The 20,015-nt window shown below is 38.6% G+C and overlaps 1 protein-coding gene across 5 annotated transcripts in view; it reads right to left on the reverse strand.

The window, feature by feature from the left end:
* ZMAT3 (zinc finger matrin-type 3) overlaps positions 1 to 20,015 on the reverse strand; it is a 47,277-nt gene that overhangs the window by 17,401 nt on the left and 9,861 nt on the right. For 3 of the 5 annotated variants that reach the window (XM_019752110.3, XM_088794110.1, XM_019752081.3), the window contains one exon: positions 9,133 to 9,459. In XM_019752110.3, coding sequence (XP_019607669.1) covers positions 9,133 to 9,402 — 270 coding nt within the window. In that variant the 5' untranslated portion in view covers positions 9,403 to 9,459. Of the gene's footprint in view, positions 1 to 9,132; positions 9,460 to 12,959; positions 13,183 to 20,015 lie in introns of those variants that run through there. The other 2 variants (XM_074328275.2, XM_019752131.3) reach the window with 2 other exon arrangements.

Consider the following 20,015-nt stretch of genomic DNA (forward strand, 5'->3'; position numbering starts at 1 on the left):
TTGTAAGATGACAGGTGCCCTTGGAAAAGACCATTTCACAACAATCTGGAATAAATGGATAAATTCCTAGAAACATACAATCTTCTAAGACTGAATCAAGAAGAGACCAAAAATCTAAACAGACTAATTACTACCTACAAAATCAAATCAGTAGGCAAAAAACAAAAGTCCTGGACCAGATGGCTTTACAGGAGAATTTTACCAAACATTCAAAGACAAAGTAGCACCTATCCTTCTCAAACTATTCCAAAAAATTCAAGAGGATGTAAAGCTCCCAACCTCATTTTACAAGGCCACCATTACCTTGATTCCAAAGCCAGACAAAGATATTACATAAAAATAAAACTATAGGCCAATATACCTGATGAAGACTGATGCAAAAATCCTCAACAAAATATTAGCAAACCAAATGCAGCAATATATTTAAAAGATCATACATCATGATCAAGGAGGATTTATTCCTGGGATGCAAAGTTCATTCAATACCCACAAATCAATTAACGTGATACACCACCTAAACAAAATGAAGGATAAAAACCATACGAGCGTATCAATGATGCAGAAAAAGGGTATAACAAAAATCCAGCATCCATTTATGATAAAAACTCTGAACAAAGTGGGAACACAGGGAACATACTTCAACTCTATATGACAAATCCACAACTAACATTATACTCAACAAAGAAAAGCTTAAGTTCAAGAACAAAACAAGAATGTCCACTCTCACCACATTTATTCACATAGTACTGGAAGTCTTAGCCACAGCGATCAGACAAGAAAAAAAAATAAAAGGCATTCAAATTGGAAAGGAAGAAGTAAAACTGTCATTATTTGCAGATGACATGATATACAGGGAGAACACTAAAGATTCCACCAAAAAATACTAGAACTGATAAATGAATTCAGTGAAGTAGCAGGATATAAAATTACTATTCAGAAATCGGTTGCATTAGTATACACCAATAACAAACTATCATAAAAAGAAATTAAATAAACAATCCCATTCATAATTGCATTAAAAAAACAAAATACCTAGGAATAAATTTAAGCAAAGAGGTAAAAGACTTGTATTTGGAAACGTATAAGACATTGAAGAATGAAATTTAAGAAGACAGAAATAAATGGAAGGATTTATCATGTTTATGGATAGAAAGAATTAACATCATTAAAATTTTCATACTACCCAAAGCAATCTGTAGATTCACTGCAATCCCTTTCAAAATACCAATGGCATATTAAACAGAACCAGAACAAATAATCCTAAAATTTATATGGAACCATGAAAGATCCCAAATAGCCACTGCAATCTTGAGGAAGAAGAACAAAGCAGGAGGTATTGCGCTACCTGTATCAAACTATACCACAAGGCTATAGTAATCAATAGCATGGTACTGGCATAAAAACAGACACATAGATCAATGAAACAGAACAGAGAGCCCAGAAATAAACCCACGCCTATATGGTCATTTAATCTATGACGAAGGAGACAAGAATATACTATGGGGTAAAGAGAGTATATTCAATAAATGATGTTGGGAAAACGACAGATACATGCAAAAAAAATGAAACTGGACTATCTTTTTATACCATATACAAGAATAAATTCAAAATGGATTAAAGACTTAAATGTAAGACCCAAAACCATAGAACACCTAGAAGAAAACAGGCAACAAACTCTCTGACATTGCCTTAGTAATATTTTTTCTGGTATGTTGTCTTTGGTAAGGGAAACAAAAGAAAAAAAATCAACAAATGGGACTACAGCAAACTAAAAACATTTTGTACAGCAAAGGAAACCATAACAAAATGGAAAGATAACTACTGAATGGGAGAAGATATTTCACCAATAATACATCTGATAAGGGGTTAATATCCAAAATTTATAAAGAACTCACGAAACCCAACACCAAAACAAACAAACAAACAAAAAAACAATCCATTTAAAAAATGGTCAGAGGACCTGACCGGACATTTCTCCAAACAGGGCATACACATGGCCAATAGACAAAAGATGCTCATCGTCACTAATGATCAGAGAAACACGAATTAAAACCAGAAGGAGATAGCACCTCACACCTGTCAGAATGGCCATCATCAATAAATCAACAAACAGTAGGTGTTGGTGAGGCTGTGGGAGAAAAGGGAACCCTCATGCACTGTTGGTGGGAGTGCAAATTGGCACAGACATTATGGAAAATAGTTTGGAGGTTCCTCAAAAAATTGAAAATAGAACTACCTTATGACCCAACAATTCCACTTCTGGGTATTTAGCTGAAAAAAATCCAAACACTAATTCAAAAAAATGTATGCACCCCTACATTCATTGCAGCACTATTTACAATAGCCAACATATGGAAGCAACCCAAGCACCCATCAATAGACAATTGGATGAAGAAGCTATGGTACATATACACAATGGAATATTACTCAGTCACAAAAAAGAATAAAATCTTACTATTTACAACAACGTGCATGGACCTAGAGGGTATTATGCTGAGTGAAATAAGTAAGACTGAGAAGGATAAATACCATATGGTCTCACTTATATTGAAATCTAACGAACAAAAATAAACAAACAAACAAAACAGAAACAGACTCATAGATGCAGACAACAAACTGATGGTTGCCAGAGGGGAGGTGGGTTGGGCAGCTGGGTGAAAGAGATGAAGGAACTGAGAAATGCAGATGGGTAGTTACAGAACAGTCACAGGGATGTAAAGCAAAGCATAGGGATTACAGTCAATATGGTAATAACTATGTATAGTGCCAGGACTAGACTAGTCTAGTCAGGGGGATTACTACGTAAAGTACATAAATGCCTAACCACTATGCTGTACACCTCAAACTATTATAAAACAATACTGAATGTCAACTGCAATTGCAAAATTTTAAAAAGGGGGGAGATTGGTGAAGGGGAAGAGGAGGTTTAGATTTCTAGGTATAAGACAAGTAAGTCATGGGGATGTGATGTACAGCACAGGGAATACGGTCAGTAATATTGTGATAGCGTGGTACAGTGTCAGATGGTTGTTGGACTTATCATGCTGATCTCTTCTGTAGGTAGATAGGTCCATAAATGTTGAATGACTGTGGTGTACCCCTGAAACTAATATAATATTGTATGTTAGCTATATTTTAACAAAGATATTTTTCTAAAAAAAAGATCATTTCAGTAGAATATTAGAATGGAAACCAGACTGCTGGAGAGAATGAATGGGAAACAAAGACCTGAGGAGGACAATTATACCTGGCAGAACTCTAAGGACAAGAAAGAAAAGAAAGGTTGCTAACAAGAGGAATGAAAAGTAAAGGGAAGGTTGCTGTTGCTATTTTTATTTATATGGAAAAAAACTTAAGCATGCTTTTAATTTGATCAAGGAGCAGAAGTGACGACAGGTGATGAAATCCAGAGTACAGGGTGAGGAATCAGCCTTGTCCAGAGAAGGGATATCTACTCTTCTGAAATAAGAAACAAGGTAGGGGAGGGCTCAGATGGGGAGGCAGAAAGCTGGTGCGATCCAGCTAATGGCAGGATCAGGGAGAGCTTCTGTTCCCTAATGAAGTGTATTTTGGCCATCTCAGTCCATGGCAAGTTCATTTGGAAATCTGTCAGATGGGAGAATTTTGAAAACATAAAAACTAGCTGAGATTAGAGGTGCTGATCATGCCATCCAAACCTGAATGATCAATGTTCAAATGTACATGCCAAAATCAGTACTTATATTTGGGGATAACATCTAATTGCACTCTCTGAATTATGAATTAAGATACCTACATTTAGCATCATAACGCTAGAACTACTTGTTTTACATGTGTTCTCTCTTTCTATTAGGTTGGTGCAAAACTGCGGTTTAAAAGATTAAAAATAACTGCAAAAACCGCAATTACTTTTGCACCAACCTAATAATCTAATACGGTAGGTTATTTGGCTACTAAATACTACAAGTAGAAATCCATGTTTACAACAAATTTCAGAAATGTACTTTGAGCAACTAGTTCTCTTTCAAATGAATATGCAAATTAGCAGATAAATTGTTTGACTTTATTTTAAATTGTGGATGCCTAAGCAAAATTTATCGATGCTTTTTGCTTTTTTAATTTCTGTTAATGACCTTCCATCCTAAAGTGGTTCGTCTTCTGGGCATTTATGCTGCTGAAACAGCGTGGTGTTACTCCATGCCAGGGTTGCCCTAAGTAACCTGAACCCTGCAGATTTTAATAAAATGAAGACGTTTTTCCTCCAAAGGCTTTATTTTAAATTAAGATACAACTAAAGCCATAATTTTGAGACTGCAAAAATAGGTAACCTCATTAAAAACAAAAGAACAGCTAAGGGTATTTTGAAGCAGACTGACCGGTTTAAAAAGTCTTGGGACTAAAACTAAATCTGTGGTGACCCCAGACACACATGGGTATTGCTAAGGCAGCCCCCACTTGAGAACGTTAGGATGTCGTGGAAAGATGGTAGTGAGCTTAAAGGAAAGTATTGATTGAGCAGTTTTCATTGTGTGTCCTGGATTACTGGAACCAGATACAGTCAGACTCTAGTGGAACACTGCTCAAACCAGACTGAGGGTTGTTTACAATTCCCCAGGCAACTTGAAACTGCGATTTCAACAATGGCATCAACGAACTCGATCATTTTCAGTAATGTCATCACAGAGATTTATCACTTCACATGAATGTGTTTCTAGCTTCTAAGCAGGCTACCACTGACCCATTTTATCTCACACATAGCTGAAATAGTGAATTGCAATCTTGGTATTACTCTATACTAAAATTACAAAGCAGGTTTTTAGAGTTCAAATAAAACTTTACTTTCATCATCTCATCTACCACTTTGTTTTATTAGTCTGCAATCATTGCCATTCTGCCTATTCCTGGCTCTGGGTAAACCTTACTCACTGGTCTGACCCTTGTCTTTAGCAGCCTTTTTAAATCAATGCCCTTTTTTTTTCAGTTGATTTTTTTTAAATGTTTTTTTTCAATTACCATTGGCATTCAATATTATATTAGTTTCAGGTGTACAGCACAGTGGTTAGACATTTATATAACTTACACAGCGATCCCCCAGATAAGTCTTACACCCACCTGACAACATGTATCGTTTTTACGAAATTGACTGTATTTCCTAAGCTGTACTTTACATACCCAGGACCATTCTGTAACTGCAAATGTGTACTTCTTAATCCCTTCACCTTTTTCACTCAGCCCCCCAACCTCTCCCCACCTGGCAACCATCAGTTTGTTCTCTGTATCTATGAGTTTGCTTCTGTCTTGCTTGTTCATTTACTTTGTTCTTGAGATGCCACATATAAGTGAAATCATATGGTATTTCTCTTTCTCTGTCCAACTAATTTGACTTAGCACAATATCCTCTAGGTCCATCTATGTTGTTGCAAATGGTAAAACTTTACTCTTTTTATGGCTAAGTAATATTCCATTGTATATATGTACCATATCTTTATCCATTCATCTTTTGATTGGAGCATTTAATCCATTTACAGTAAAGTAATTATTGATAGGTATGTAGTTATTGCCATTCTATTGGTTTCTGATTGTTTCTGTAGTTCTTCTCTGTTCCTTTCTTATTCTCCTCACTCTTCTCTTTTATGTTGATGGCTTTCTGTAGTATTGTGTTTGGATTCCTTTCTCTTTATTTCTTGTATGTCTTTTGTTGATTTTTAATTTGTGGTTACCATGTGCTTCATACATGCCAAGCTATGTTTATAGCCGTCTATTTTAAGTTGATGGTCATTTAAGTTTGAACACATTCTATAATCACTAACATTTTTACTCACATCCTCCACGTTTATGCTTTTGGCATTATTTTTTTATTTCTTTTGTAGGTGTTTGTGTGTATGTTTTTATTTACTATGGTAATTACGCAGACTCTTCCTAGGTTTTTATACCTTGTAACCTTTGTACTAGCTTTGGTGTTAGGTGATTTACTGATTTAATTATGTGTTTGCCTTTGTCAGTGAGAATGTTTTTCTTTGTAATATGTTCTTCTTTATGTTTTTTTTCTTCTTCTGAAAAGAACCAGTCAAAAATGAAGAATACAATAACTGAAATGAAGACTATATTAGAGGGAATCAACAGCACATTAGATGAAGCAGAGGACTGAATCAGCAATTTGGAAGAGAAGGTGGTGGAAAACACCTAATCAGAAGACCAAAAAAGAAAAAAGAATCCAAAAAAATGAGGATAGTTGAAGGGACCTCAGGGACAACATCAAGCATAACAACATTCACATCATGGAGTACCAGAAGGAGAAGAGAGAGAGCAAGGATGTCAAAACCTATTTGAAGAAATAATGACTGAAAACTTTCCTAACCCGGCAAAAGAAACACACGTACAAGTCCAAGAAGAGCAGAAAGTCCCAAATAAGATGAAACCAAACAGACCCACACCAAGACACATCATAATTAAAATGCCAAAGGTTAAAGACAAAGCAGCAAGAGAAAAGCAGTTAGTTACCTACAAGGGAGCTCCCATGGACTGGCAGCTGATTTCTCAACACAAACTTTACAGGCCAGAGGGATTGGCACATAATATTCAAAGTGGTGAAAAGCCAGAACCTACAACCAAGATTATTCTACCCAGTAAAGCTATCATTTAGAATCGAAGGATAGATAAAGAGCTTCCCAGACAAGACAAAGCTGAAGGAGTTCATCACCTCCAAACCAGTATTACAAGGAATGTTACAGGGACTTCTTTAAGAATCACTGCCTCTTTATGTACTCTTTGACACACATTTCAGGCTAACATTTCTATGCTTTCTTTCCATGTTGGTTCTTCCACCTCTACGTTATATCCATGCTCTGATTGTCTATTTTTCTGATCCTTTGCGCCACATTCTCTCATCTTGACCATTTCTATCTTGTAAAAATCCAGACTTCACTTCTAAGATTAGCTTTCTTCTCTGCTTTCATAATGGAATTGCCCTATACTTGTATACATTAACCGCTTGCGTGGTCTCTCTATAAAAATACTTCTCCCTCTTTAAGAATTACTAATAGTATTGGTTTCATTCAAATCTTTGCTTCTAAGCTCTTAGAAACAAGCAATTATTACACCCAAACTTTTTACTTTCTATTAGATTCTACTTTCTTAATACCCACTGGCTACTTCTTTACTCTATCTTTACCCTCATTCTTAGCTGCTTAAATTGTCCCCTACGACAGACTGTCCCTTCTCCTCCAATTTTTCTACTTAATAATTCTGATTATGGAGAAGTTTATAAAAATTTTATTTCCCTTTTCTTATATTTTCTAATTTATGTATTCACTCTGTATGACTGATGGAGTTGAAATTAAGTATAATTAATAATCTTGTCAACTCAAAAGTTAAGAGCACACACACAAATGTAGAATAAAAAACCTAAAAAAATGTTGATTCTGTTTCTTAATATGCTTTAAGCCTTATACTCCAATGACCCTGCTCAAACTGAATTCTTTCTACGCGTAACCAGAAGCATCCATCACTGTCTAGAGACACAAATCTATATTAGAGGGGGGAAAAAAGGCAGGAGGTCCAGGTATAATCCATGCACATATATTAAAATTACACAATGCCCTTCCATCATAAAAAGAGTCTTCCCTCATAAAAGCAGACAACTCTTCTTTAAAGGGCACACAAGTGGAGTTGCTTCCAAGTTAATGATCTATTAGGGGCTTATATATAACTAAAAATCAAAACTTTAAAACCCGTTTGATTTTTCTAAGTGAGTTTTGGCTATACAACTGAACATTCCATAAGAATAAAGGAAGAGGAAAGCTAGCACTAAGTTCTGGGTTTGAGATGGATCATCCTAACACTCCACTCAAATGGTAAAACAGGCAAAAGAAAACCCGGTATCCAACCATTGTGGTAGGAAGTGGTACACAGAGGGAATGAGAGTGGGGGTTGGGGAAACGGCGAAAAAATGTAATAACAAAACCAGAAGATGCCTTTATGAACCAATGGTGACATGTGCCAAGATCAGAGAGCTATAATTAACTCAACTCTGTACCTGAGGGCAAAACAAACCCAAACAAAAGGAACTCCAGGGAAGCAGTATGTTCCCCTAAATCCCAGAGAAAACAATACACCATCAAAATACTTCTGATGTACAGTCACAAAGTGACACAATATCAGCCTTTAGGATCAAAACAAAACAGAAAAGACTTATACCCAGAGTAAATAAAAACTTGAAGTTGGAGAAAGAATGGTATAATAGAAGAAATATCTGTGCAAGTCATCTTTCTACCATACTGACTTATTACCATAGACATTCACGGAGAAAATGAACAGTCAAATCAATGATGACCCAGAAGAAAAACTTTCACTCAGTGGTGTTTGGCCTCGATTGCTTCTCAGGTCTCTTTTCTCCAAAAAATGAATTATATTATTTTAAACAAACAAGCTAGAATAAAAATACTGTACTCTTTTTTTCTAGCCAAAAATTAATTTTCTGTTTGTTCCTAGGTAAGAATACCCTTTAAATTTGTCCTTTCCGCTAGCTACTCTAAATGGAGGCGAAAGCTTTAAATCTTAGAAATAATTATCAGTTCACACTAACGGGCTTATAGAAATCACAGTATGCTTCTTATGAATGAAGGGTAAGACTCAATACTCCAACCTCATTTTATTCTCACTGCAGAAAGATACCTGTGTTGTCCTTAGCAGTGGTAGGATATATAAAAGGAGTCAGAGGTCAAAAAGGAAAAGCATAAGAATCATAGACAGCGATTACCTTGAACTGATGCAAGCTGTATTGGCTGGAAGAGAATTTATAAGGCTAATTCTCCTAGGCAATTGTGACATTGAACTGAGTTTGGTATATCACGCTTCAAATACCTGTTCTCCTTGGGATCACAGGTTTGTACACCAACACAGATGACATACATTTGCCTACAATGACAGGTAAGCTATCAAATGTCACCCAGCTTAGTACAGAAGGTTAAGACCCCATTCTATAAAAAGTGATGCTTTCTTTAAAAGTAGGAACATTACACTTTTAATCAAACAAACGAATACTTAGTTGTTCACTAAGCCACCTTGATTACTCCAGGCACAATCAGTCATGTCTGGAGAGACAACTCGGAAATGTTCTCCCACTAAATGCCTACTCTTCTTTTCTTCCCTTACCTGATAATGAGCCTGGGCTTGCTGCGCTGAGTTCAAGGTGACATTGCAGAGCTTGCAGTACAGGGGCTTACATAGCTCCTCCAGGGCAGAGTCTTGCTCCCCTCCCTTAGATAACTCTTCTTCTCCTGCCAGAGGTAAGGAAGCCTCCTGCCCAAAAGGCTTCTGCGGCAGATGCTGCAAGGTTCCTGTAGACCTGGCGGCCACTGACATAGGAGGAGACGATGAGGGCCGCTTAGGCAGAGGAAGCCCGGCGTGTTGCAAGAGGATCATTGGGTATGAAAGCCCTGGGCATAATCCAGTGGGCGAGCAGAAGTCAGGTGTTCAAATCTGAATCAAGAGCAAAAACATACTCACTTTAAAATGTGACCTCGGCAATACCACATGTAAATGATCACACCACCTGACCCCTTTCTCTACTTCTCCAAACCATCTTCGGGACTTTTGTCTTTTTGCCTCATCTAGCAGACTTCCCCTGTCTGTTAACGCACATCGACACAATGCTCTTCCACGGAGAACAGTTTTATAGATTTGGTTCTATTTTTCTTGGCACAGCTCCAACTGTGGTCCCTCTGGCCCATGAACATTAATAGCACTGCATCCATAACTAATTAAATCTAAAAGTCACATGGCTGAAATGGACATCAAAGGTCACCCAGTCCAGACCCCTTCCCTCAGGCATACTTACAATTAAACACTCTTGATAATCATGCATAGACAAAAATTCCACCAGCTAAAGACCTTATCAAATGTCTCCTTTCCATCCAAACTAGTCTTTCCATCCAAATGATATCAAAAAGAATGAAATAAAGAGAATCACTTCTCAGAATCCTTAAAGCACTTCTAGAAGTAGCTAAAATATCAAGGAACTCGAGGAATCACTCGGAGTTACCATGTGACAAAAATAAACAAAAGTGTACCTTGTGATCAACTAATAACATTTAAATAGTTGAGCCAACAGCTCCTCACCGCAGAGGCTGCAAATAGGCTGTAGGCCATGCAGCCACAGACTTGCTCTATTTGGAATATTCAGTGTTTTGTTTTGCTTTCATTTTTTAAATCGAGGTAGTCTTCAACATTTAAAAATCAAGAGATTCATGGCTTCTCTTGATAAGAGAATGACCTGGTAACATGTGGCACATGGTCCCACGTGGGCAACAATTAGCTGGTTAGTGCTGAAAGGCAGGGTCCCCGTAGCCACGCCTGCCTTCTCCAGGCCACCTCAGTCCCCACTTAGCCTGCTGCCTGCATCACTGATACTTGCCTGCTCCCTGGAGGCGCCTGAGTTCAGGACCTCACCTCATATAGCCTTAGACTACATATTCAGGAGTCCCCTATAAAATCAGAATATTTTCTCTCCCTCTGGAGGAAAATTACCTGTACAAAAGAATGTATCAGGCAAATGTCTAATGAGGGACTGGATCACACTACCACAGCCCCAATATAATTCCAGCTCCTCAGTCTTTCAGCTATTTCCTTTCCCTTCCTTATAAAATAACTAGTAGTCTCTATTCTGTTTCCCTCAGAAAAGATCCAATATATTCCAATCCCTCTTTAATTTTATCCATGATTTCTCGTGCCTGCCACCCAATGGCATCTTCTAACCCTGAGTATCTCAAAATGAACTACAGTACATACACATTTTGAGTTCCAATGATTCTAATTAACCCAAATTAAAATATTTATTTCAAAATCCACTATTCCTTCCATTCTCTCAATGCTATTAAAACTTCTTTTCTTGGTCAACAGAATATGGATATTTTTGGGCTGTTGAAATTTGCCATCTGCAATAGAAATGTGTACATTTTATGACAACAGATTTACTAAAATTAACCAAATAAATTGTGAAAAGTCAGAAGTCTCTTTTAGCATGTTTAATAAATATACACATGTTGAAATGTCAATCAAGTAACAACTTTTATACTAAATTCAGCGTCTTGGGGCAGCAGAGGATATCAGTGCAATGGGGAAATAATGTACTTAAGAGCAAAGTACATAAATTATTAGTCATAGTATTTAACAATACTTCACCTTAATCATAACATTTAGAAAAACAATATTATTTTATTCTTCAGCAGAAATATGCTGCATGTACCTCTGGGATCATAAAGAAAAGCAATACAGATTTAGAACATTTAAAAAAACAGGTTCTCTATAATTATATTATTCCTCTCACTTAAATCAAGCAAAGACATTCAGAAAGTAAAGACAGATATATGGACATTTTTTAAAAGGAAAAACTAAGGAGACAAAGACCACTTTTTCAAAAAGTTTAACTACCTAATTATAGTAATTTATAATATTAAAAGACTGCACATTCTGCCTGTACCGACACAACACACTGATACCAAATTGACATAAATGAGCTGCCAGTTCAGAAGAGAAATGGTGGAGGAGGGTGTCAAAACATCTGGATAAAGGAAATCAGCAATATCAACAGAAAATCAAATGCTACCAATAACAATTAAACATGTCTGGACTTGTTTTATGGAAGCTCACTCCCACTTGAGGAAATTTCAGCATGTGTCTCCCCCATTGTTGCCTACAGATTTCCATCAAAAGCTCTTCTCAGAGCACAGAGGTACAAGAGGCCCCCTTCCATAGGTGATAAAATCCCCTGAATTAAAGAAAAAATTCTCACCATGTACAAACTTACTCATTATCGCATTTTATCTTTAGATTTTTAAATAGCTAGATATTCCAAAATTATTTCTTGTAATATTCAGCAATCAAAATGATAATGTCAATTCCCAAAGAGAATACATGACAATTACATCAATTACTATACTTGCAAGCAAATATAAATCTAAAAGAAATAAAACCAAGCTTTCAGTGAAAGCATGAATGGTCGAATATAGAGAAACCAAAGCATATGTGACTCAGGTCCATTCAACTACTGCATTAGGTGAAAAGAAACTAACTTGATGGCTGATGTAAATAAAATATTCCTCAGATCATAAAAACCATTCAATTTGATGCTTGAAGTGGCATAAAGGAAGGATTTATGGTGGTAAATGTCCCGGTTTGGAAGGAGTTGAGGGGACAATAAAGAAAATCAAAGCCTCACGGTGTATCCTGTTTAAAGAAAAGGAATGATTACAGCATAGTTTCATAATTGGACTGGGGCCTACTCTTCACATTACCGTATTAAAGACAATCACTTTCTCATTTGGAGAAATCTACAAAGAGAACAATATAAAGGAACAGGTTACTGGCACCTCAGCAAACTAGGGAAGTCTGTAATTGGCAATTCTGGAAATGAGGAAAAGACGGTGAGCATTATTCAGAGCAGCCAGAAGGAATGAGAGAGAGAAAACTAGAAAAATAATCAGCTGAGGCAAGGTATCTCATATAAGGAAGACTCAAAAGAACGCAGGAATCTGGGGGCGAAGAGGCCTTGGTGAACTGGCGTATGTTTTCCAGTTTCAGCTGTGACGGTGCCTAATGCTAGGGCACCGGTTACATATTTGAATCAAAGCTACAGCTACTTCAGCATCGCCCACATATACCTTACATTCCTAAAATGTGCCTATGCATACACAGGAGCGCGCACACTCGCGCACCTCAACCTCGTAAGGATGCCATCACGAAAGATGGAATCCCCTGTCTCCCAGGAGGGGGGAGAGGGCAGCGAGAGGGCCAAGGCAGCTGCCCGCCTAGATGATCCAAACGGAGCACGTGAAAGGCTTAAAAACAAACAGATAAATAAAAGCAGCGCAAGTCTGTCACGTGGAAGGCAGGTGGAAAGACCGCAGCCGAAAGGAACCGCTAGTCCCCGCGGATCCTAGATCGTCCTCAACGCCCCGAGGCTCCGGATAGCTCGCACTTACCGGAACCCCTGGGACGCGCGGGGAGTCGGGGTGCCGAGTCCGCCCGGGACGCCCGCCGCCGTCAGCCCTGCGCGCCGGGCTTGGCCGGGCTCAACCCCGCCTCCCTCGGCGCAACTTTCGCAGCTGGCCCCAGCCGAGCCCTCTTAGCAGCTGAAGACTGACTCAAAAGTCAGTCCAACCGGACCCACAGGGAAACAGCTGCAGGAAGTGACTGCGGAACCGGGAGGCGGCGGAGGAGGAGACTGAAGGCGCCGGCCCGGCGTCGCCACTGCGCATGTGCCTGGCGGAGCAGGCGCTGCAGCGCGGCGGCGGCCGCAGCGGCTCCAGCATCCCCGCGCGCGGGTGCGCCCCGGGCAGGTGCGGACACTGCGAGCTCAGGAGCCCTGGGCCGGAGTAGGAACAAAGAAAGGCACGAATGCGAAGGAGGATGCACCACCGCCAATCCCAGCGGACAGGTCCTCAGAGCTGTTCATCATATGCCTTGGAAAGTTGATCCAGAGCAGAAACCTGGGCAGAGCTTTTGCAACTTTTATCTGCAGTCATTGAAATCCAAAGCTTTTTCATTCCAGCCGCGCCCTCAGTCTGCTGGTTGCCAGCTAAATGGAGATGCCAAAATGTCCAGGAGCCATTAAACTACGCAACAGAATCTTTAAACTGTACTTCTCCCCAGGATGGAGAAAGAAGAGCGTGGCTGCCTGCTCAGTGGTCTGCAATCACACTAGAGAACGCGCGGACGCGTGTACACACACACACACACACACACACACACACACACACGCCCTATCTTTTACACTAACTTGGGCAAGACAGAGAAGACTTTCTCCTGACTCCTGGAGCCTCACCTGCAAGACAGGAAAGACCAGGAAGAGATTGGCTAATGCTAGAATGCCACATCCTCTCAGAGTCAACACCACCCTGAAAATGTAGACATTGAGAGGTAAGCTGAGGAAATTCCAGCTCTAAAATTCTATTAATTTGTAAATTCTCCCATAGAAAGATTCGCTGGGGTTTTTTTTTATTATAGTAAAATGTATATAACTTTACCATTTTCATCATTTTAAGTGTACAGTTCAGTGTCATTAAGTACATTTACATCACTGTGTGCTTATTTTTTGATCAGTTAAAATGCCAAGGAGATCTATGTATAGCAAGATGTGCCCTAGTAGTAGGCAAATTACTGCAGGAAATTAAGGCTGTTTCTTTGGCTGAAACACACCATCCAATGCCACCACCAACAAATCAGATGGTCTGTTTTCCAGAAATGATTTCATAAATACAATGATTGTTTAGCAACATGCTTAAGTAGGAAACAATTTAGCTGAATTAATTCTCCTGTTTATGTATACATACTTTATGTGTCAAAATTATAAATGGCCACATTGTTTTTTAAATAATAAATGCTGCTGAAATCCACTCTTCAGCCCTTTTTCTGTATGGTCTTTAGCCACTTCACAGTCCACACTCTTTAGCTAGGACCACAACTGAGCCTTGGCTTACCTTTCCAACCCAACTTCCCATCAGTCTCCTAAACAGTAAACAAAACAGAATCACTCATGTTTACTTACTGGGCCCCACTCAAACCACTCACTTTCCTGCCTATGTGATTTAGATTAATCTACAGCTTGAGTGCAAAATGCTTCCCCACCCATCCCTGCATTTCCAAATTCTACCTATCCTTTTAGGCCTCTTCTTTGATGAGCTTCCATAGCACTTTCTCTGCACACCTTGCAGACACACCTATTATGTATTGCCTCATATTATACTTACTTAAATAGATGACTCATCTGTCCTATAAACTCCTTGAGTGCAGGAAAGATTCATGTCTTGGAATTTTCAAATTTTGTATTTCATTGTTTTATGCAGTTTTGTATGTCAGAGTAAAAATCTGAAACATTAACTGAGGTATTCCACCCTATAGCTCTACACACACACATACGTTTCCATGTCCTCTACCCCTAATCTTATACTCTTCCCGGACTGCTAGCACATTTCTTTCCCTGCTTCAGGGAGAAATAAGAAGGCATTTCTCAGAAGATTGCTTAATAGACATTTGAAGCTCATGACAGTGACAACAGTCTCATAAGTCATAGGTTTTGGTTTAAAATAGCTGTATTTCATGAGTTTCAGCTCCTGCAGAGCTGAAAGAAAAAAGAAATTCAACCACAAAAAAAAAATGTATTAGTTTTGCTGTAAAAATACACAACACCAAAATCTCAATGGCTTATGGCCACAAAGGTTTATTTCTTGCTTGTATTACATGCTGTGGAGCAGTTCCATGGGTCTTCTTATTCCAGGTCCCAAGCTGAAGAAGCAGCCCCTAAGTGGGACTTGCCAATTCTCATGACAAATGGGAAGAGCCAGAGAGCTGGGAGAAATGTGTGAGCCTCTTAAAGTTGCTTCTCCAATGTGTTATGACACGTCCACTCAAATCCCATTGGCCAAAGCCTTTCATATGGTTAAAGCCCAAGTCAATGGAGAAGAAGTCTACTGCTTCTACAGGCAAATTACATGGCAGTGGGCATGGATTATAATCTTACAAGAGGGTGGTAGGGATGGCCAATTGTAAACAGTAATGTAATCTGCCACAAACATAGGGGAACCATTTTCTCACCCAAGAGGTATTGGTGCATATCTCCCCCAAAAAGCTTGTACTTCCCCTCACACCCAGTCCCTGGGATTAGCTTGAAAGAAGCTATGGAGATAGAAATAACAGAACCCCCAGATGTGTTTTAAGACCTGAAGACACAGGAGATCTGAGTTCTCTATTCCTGGGGAGGTGGGGACCTGAAAAGCAACCAAGGTCCTAGGGTTTCTCTTTAATAAGCCAACAGAGAGCAGCATGTTAGCATGACGTATTTGGGCATGAAGAACCACAGGAATATGCCCAAACGTGTTCTTGATTTAGTATTTATGGCATTACAGACCATTCAAAGAGGCTGAGAGAGAGGACTGCAGAGGGCTGAAGGGCCTAGAGGTCAGAATAAGGAAGGACAGCTGAGTGCATAGGTCAGTGATCCAAAAGCGATGGAAAAGGGGACATCAACTTCTGAGGCCAAACCCAAGGGTGTTTGCATCTGAGAACCAAATATCTCTCTTGCCATCTACCCTACCCTACCCCCTGCAAAGAGGCTACCCTCGAAAGAACAAGGGAGAGTCATATCATGATAAAGTGATTACATTTAACCAGAAGTGATTTGGGACAGGAGAGATTTGTGGGTAACAGCAGTGCATGCAGAATTGGCTAAATTAAGTTTTCCGTCCTTAGGAAGAACAAGATCTCAACATTGAGACTAGTTTCAATTATTTTTTAACAGAATTTTTTATACTTTTAAGTTTTATGACCTTATATGGCATAGCTAACTAGTATATTTGTACCACCATGGTTGATTGAATAAATGGATTAATGAAGTGTTTCTCTTTCCTCCCATTTAGAATAGGGATTATAATACTTGACAATTGTACTTCATAGAAATGTTGTCTCTTTAATGTCACTAGTATATGGGAAACTATCTGAATTTATCAGGAGGAAACTCTCATATTAAAACAAAGACCATTATTTTTCATTATGCTAGATCCCATACTGAGAAAAATCTACATTTTATATTAGTTTATTTACCAAGAAGATGATTCTAACACACTTTTGGTGTCACGGCTTGAGCATTTGGGGAATGTAAGTCAGACATCTTCATTCTGTACCCAAAATCAGAAAAAGGAGAAGCCCTCATCCCTCTCCATGGACTGATACAATTTGTCAGGTCAGATCCTGCCTGGAATGTAAATATGTGTCATCCTTTGAGACTCTACATCCTTTACTCTTATACCCAGGCCACGGCACCTGACGTCTTCCAAATTGACTTCTTTAAATCATCAGAGTAAGCGTCCAAAATTCTGTCTCTCATGCCAACTCTGCTCTTCAACACAATCCTTAGTTTGCAATCAAAGCAATACAATGCAACAAATAAATCAAGCAAAATAACCTCTCAAGCATCTTAATAACATTTTAACATTTTTAACTTAAAAAGTAAAATGTAGAGGAATCATAGAAAGATGGGAACAGCAGTGGCATGATTTTTTAACCCCCCTGAATTTCCCTGATTAAAAAAGTAGACACAGTAAGTAGCAAAACCAAAAGTTTATAGACAGCTAGTCCAATGAAGTGTCTCCACACCCCAAAATATTAAGTGGTGATAGGGACAAACCTCCAAGAGCTACGAGAGCTGTGTGACATCAGCAAGAGAAAGCAGAGAAAAACAACAGGGCAACAGACTGAAAATACCCAAGTACCAGACAGGGACTCCCTGGAAGGCTCAGTGGGCAAATTTGGGAACAGTAGCTGAAACTCAGAGGAGCTTTGCACATTCCAAGAGCAGATGGATGGGTGGGTATGTGATGAGTTCTGAAGGGACTAACTTAGTTAGGGGCCCATAAACTCTCAGGCTAACCAACCCAAACTCCACTTCCAAACTGAGGAGAAAATGCCAGCAATAGAATCAAAATGGTGCAGAGTAGTAAAACAGCAAACAGAAGAACCAGAATAGAAGAGGGGAAGGAGATCTCAGAAAGGAAGCCAGCACCTAGTGAACACTACTGAGGACACGACAAGAGTGAGCTCTCGAGTCTGAAGTTAAAAAACTGTCCTAGACCACCCAACCTTCAACTTCTAATCACACCTGTAGATTCAACTGCCAGCTTGCAAGAAATACGGAGGGTAGAGAAACATGTTAAACTACACTATGGAGATGCACTCAACAAAAATCCAGACTAGAGAACAAATGACCCAATTTCTTCAACAATTAAATTACACAGTGTAAAGTGGCCAGGGAATAAAGAGGAAGCTTTTTTAAAGTCTTGAATCTGCAGATTAACATTTTCCTCCAGGAGAAAGAACTCTAAAACCAGGAATCAAGGGCAAGAGAAAATGGATACGCCAGCTCACCCAGTCAGGTAGAGAGAGAATCATCCCTTCCTCCACATTTTTGTTCTAGTCTCCAATCCTTGAAGGATTGGATGAGGCCCCCCCACATTGGCAAGTGGAATCTCCTTTATTCTACCAATATCCATCTGCTATTCTCTCTAGAAACACCCTCACAGAAACCTGAGATAATGTTTAACCAGATATGTGAGCATCTTGTGATCTGGTCAAGCTGACATAACATTATCAATCACATCATGTGAGATAATGAATGCTGTGTTAAGCTATTAAATTTTGGGTAATTTGTTATGCAAAGGTAACTAATATAAGACTCCCCCCATTCTAAATTCTGTAAACTATATACCAGGGGTGCCAAAAAATGTATACAAGTGGACACTTTGGTCAGCGTTGCTCAAGCAAGTTGTTCGCCATAATCAGAAGTGTCTGGACGCTGATGGTAACCACTTTGAGCACCTCTTGTAAGTGCAGAAGTCACACGTGACTTGTATTCATCTTTTGTTTTTGGTAGATATTATTACAATTTAACAGTTATCTTAAAATGCATATACATTTTTTGGTACCCTCTGTATACAGATTATTTTGGTAAAAATAAAAATGTGTATCTCATTACTCTAAGTTCTTGCCTGTTCTTTGCTGTTTATACTTCCTGATTAGAATCACACTGTCAAATTCCCCAAGAAAAACTCCCATTGGGCTTTTAATCTGAATTGCAATCAAACCCATAAATTAATTTGGGGAGAAGTTAAAAATTTACAATATTCTCTTTTCCAGACACTCTACAATGATTCAAGACTTCTTTGTCCTCCAATACAATTTCGTGATTTTCTTCATCAAGGTACAAATACTATTACTATTATTAAAATACATAAAATATGCTTTTTTGCTTTAGTGAATGCAATCTATTTTCCTTCAAATAATTATTGCTGGCATATAGAAAAATTACCATAGTCTCATTATCCTCAAGCATTTAAAATAACTTTATTATCTTCCTGTACTATTACTAAAATGGTTACATTCCTTCTTGTGGGCGATGTAAAAGAGAGAAAATGAATACTTTTAGGATGATAGCAATCATATTCCTTTTCTGTAACCTGCGATTATCAGAGTATCCAATTTAGGTCTTAAGATCTGCAAACAGTGGAAATAATTAGCTACTTTCTTAAAAACTCCATATTTCTTTTCTGACTTAATATCCTTTTCCCTCTCACAACCTCTGTCAATTCTTAAAAAAAATACTGGAGTTATTTATTTATTTATTTATTTTTGCTTTAATAACACATCTCCCTTATTCAGGCCAGTTAGCTTCTGACTATTTCTTTGCCAGTGACATCACTAATGTAAACTCAATGTTGCACACCCGTTATGACAAAGAAAGCCAAATCCTACTTCCTGACCCTTCACCCCTGCAGTCACTATTCTGTTTGGGAGAAATATCCATTCATTATGTATCCATATAGTCTTATCTGCACCATTTTGTGTATGTATCAGTGCTATGTAATAATGGGAAGAATGATATATTTCTTCAATATTGGAGAGGAAGTACACTAACTTGTAATAAGAGCCTACTGTGCCAGTAGTGGCTTTCATACCCTGTCTCATCTAATCCTCACAACTCCAGTGAGGTAGGTGTTAATTTATCCATTTTACAGGTGAGGAAAATGATTCTGAAATGTTAAGATGTAGTTTAAAAGTACTCAGTTTAAGTCTCTCTGACACCACAGTCTTGGTTTCTACAGAGCTTCTCAAACTCTAACATATGTACAAATCACCTGGGGATCTTGTTAAAATGCAGATACGGTCTCAATAGGCCTGAAGTCAGGACCGTGATTCTGTGTTTCTAACAAGCTCCGAGGTAATGCCAGCACTGCTGATCTCTATACCTCACTCTGAGTAACAAAACAAATCACACAGAATTTAAGACAATATGACTTGTTGAAAGGAGTACAGGCTTCAGGATTTGATCATCTGCATTCCAGTTCTCTCTACAGATCTACAGATACTTACTAGCCTTCTAACCTAGCATGGATTCCTTCTGAATCTCAGTTCCCTAGTCTGAAACATGGAGAGCATAAGAACAGCTTTATAGGATTGTTAGGATAAAAAATAATATATATCTAGTACCT

The sequence above is a fragment of the Rhinolophus sinicus genome, chromosome 17 (genome assembly GCF_057876585.1).
Source record: "Rhinolophus sinicus isolate RSI-liver-muscle chromosome 17, RSI-T2T, whole genome shotgun sequence".
Taxonomy (NCBI): Eukaryota; Metazoa; Chordata; class Mammalia; order Chiroptera; family Rhinolophidae; genus Rhinolophus; species Rhinolophus sinicus.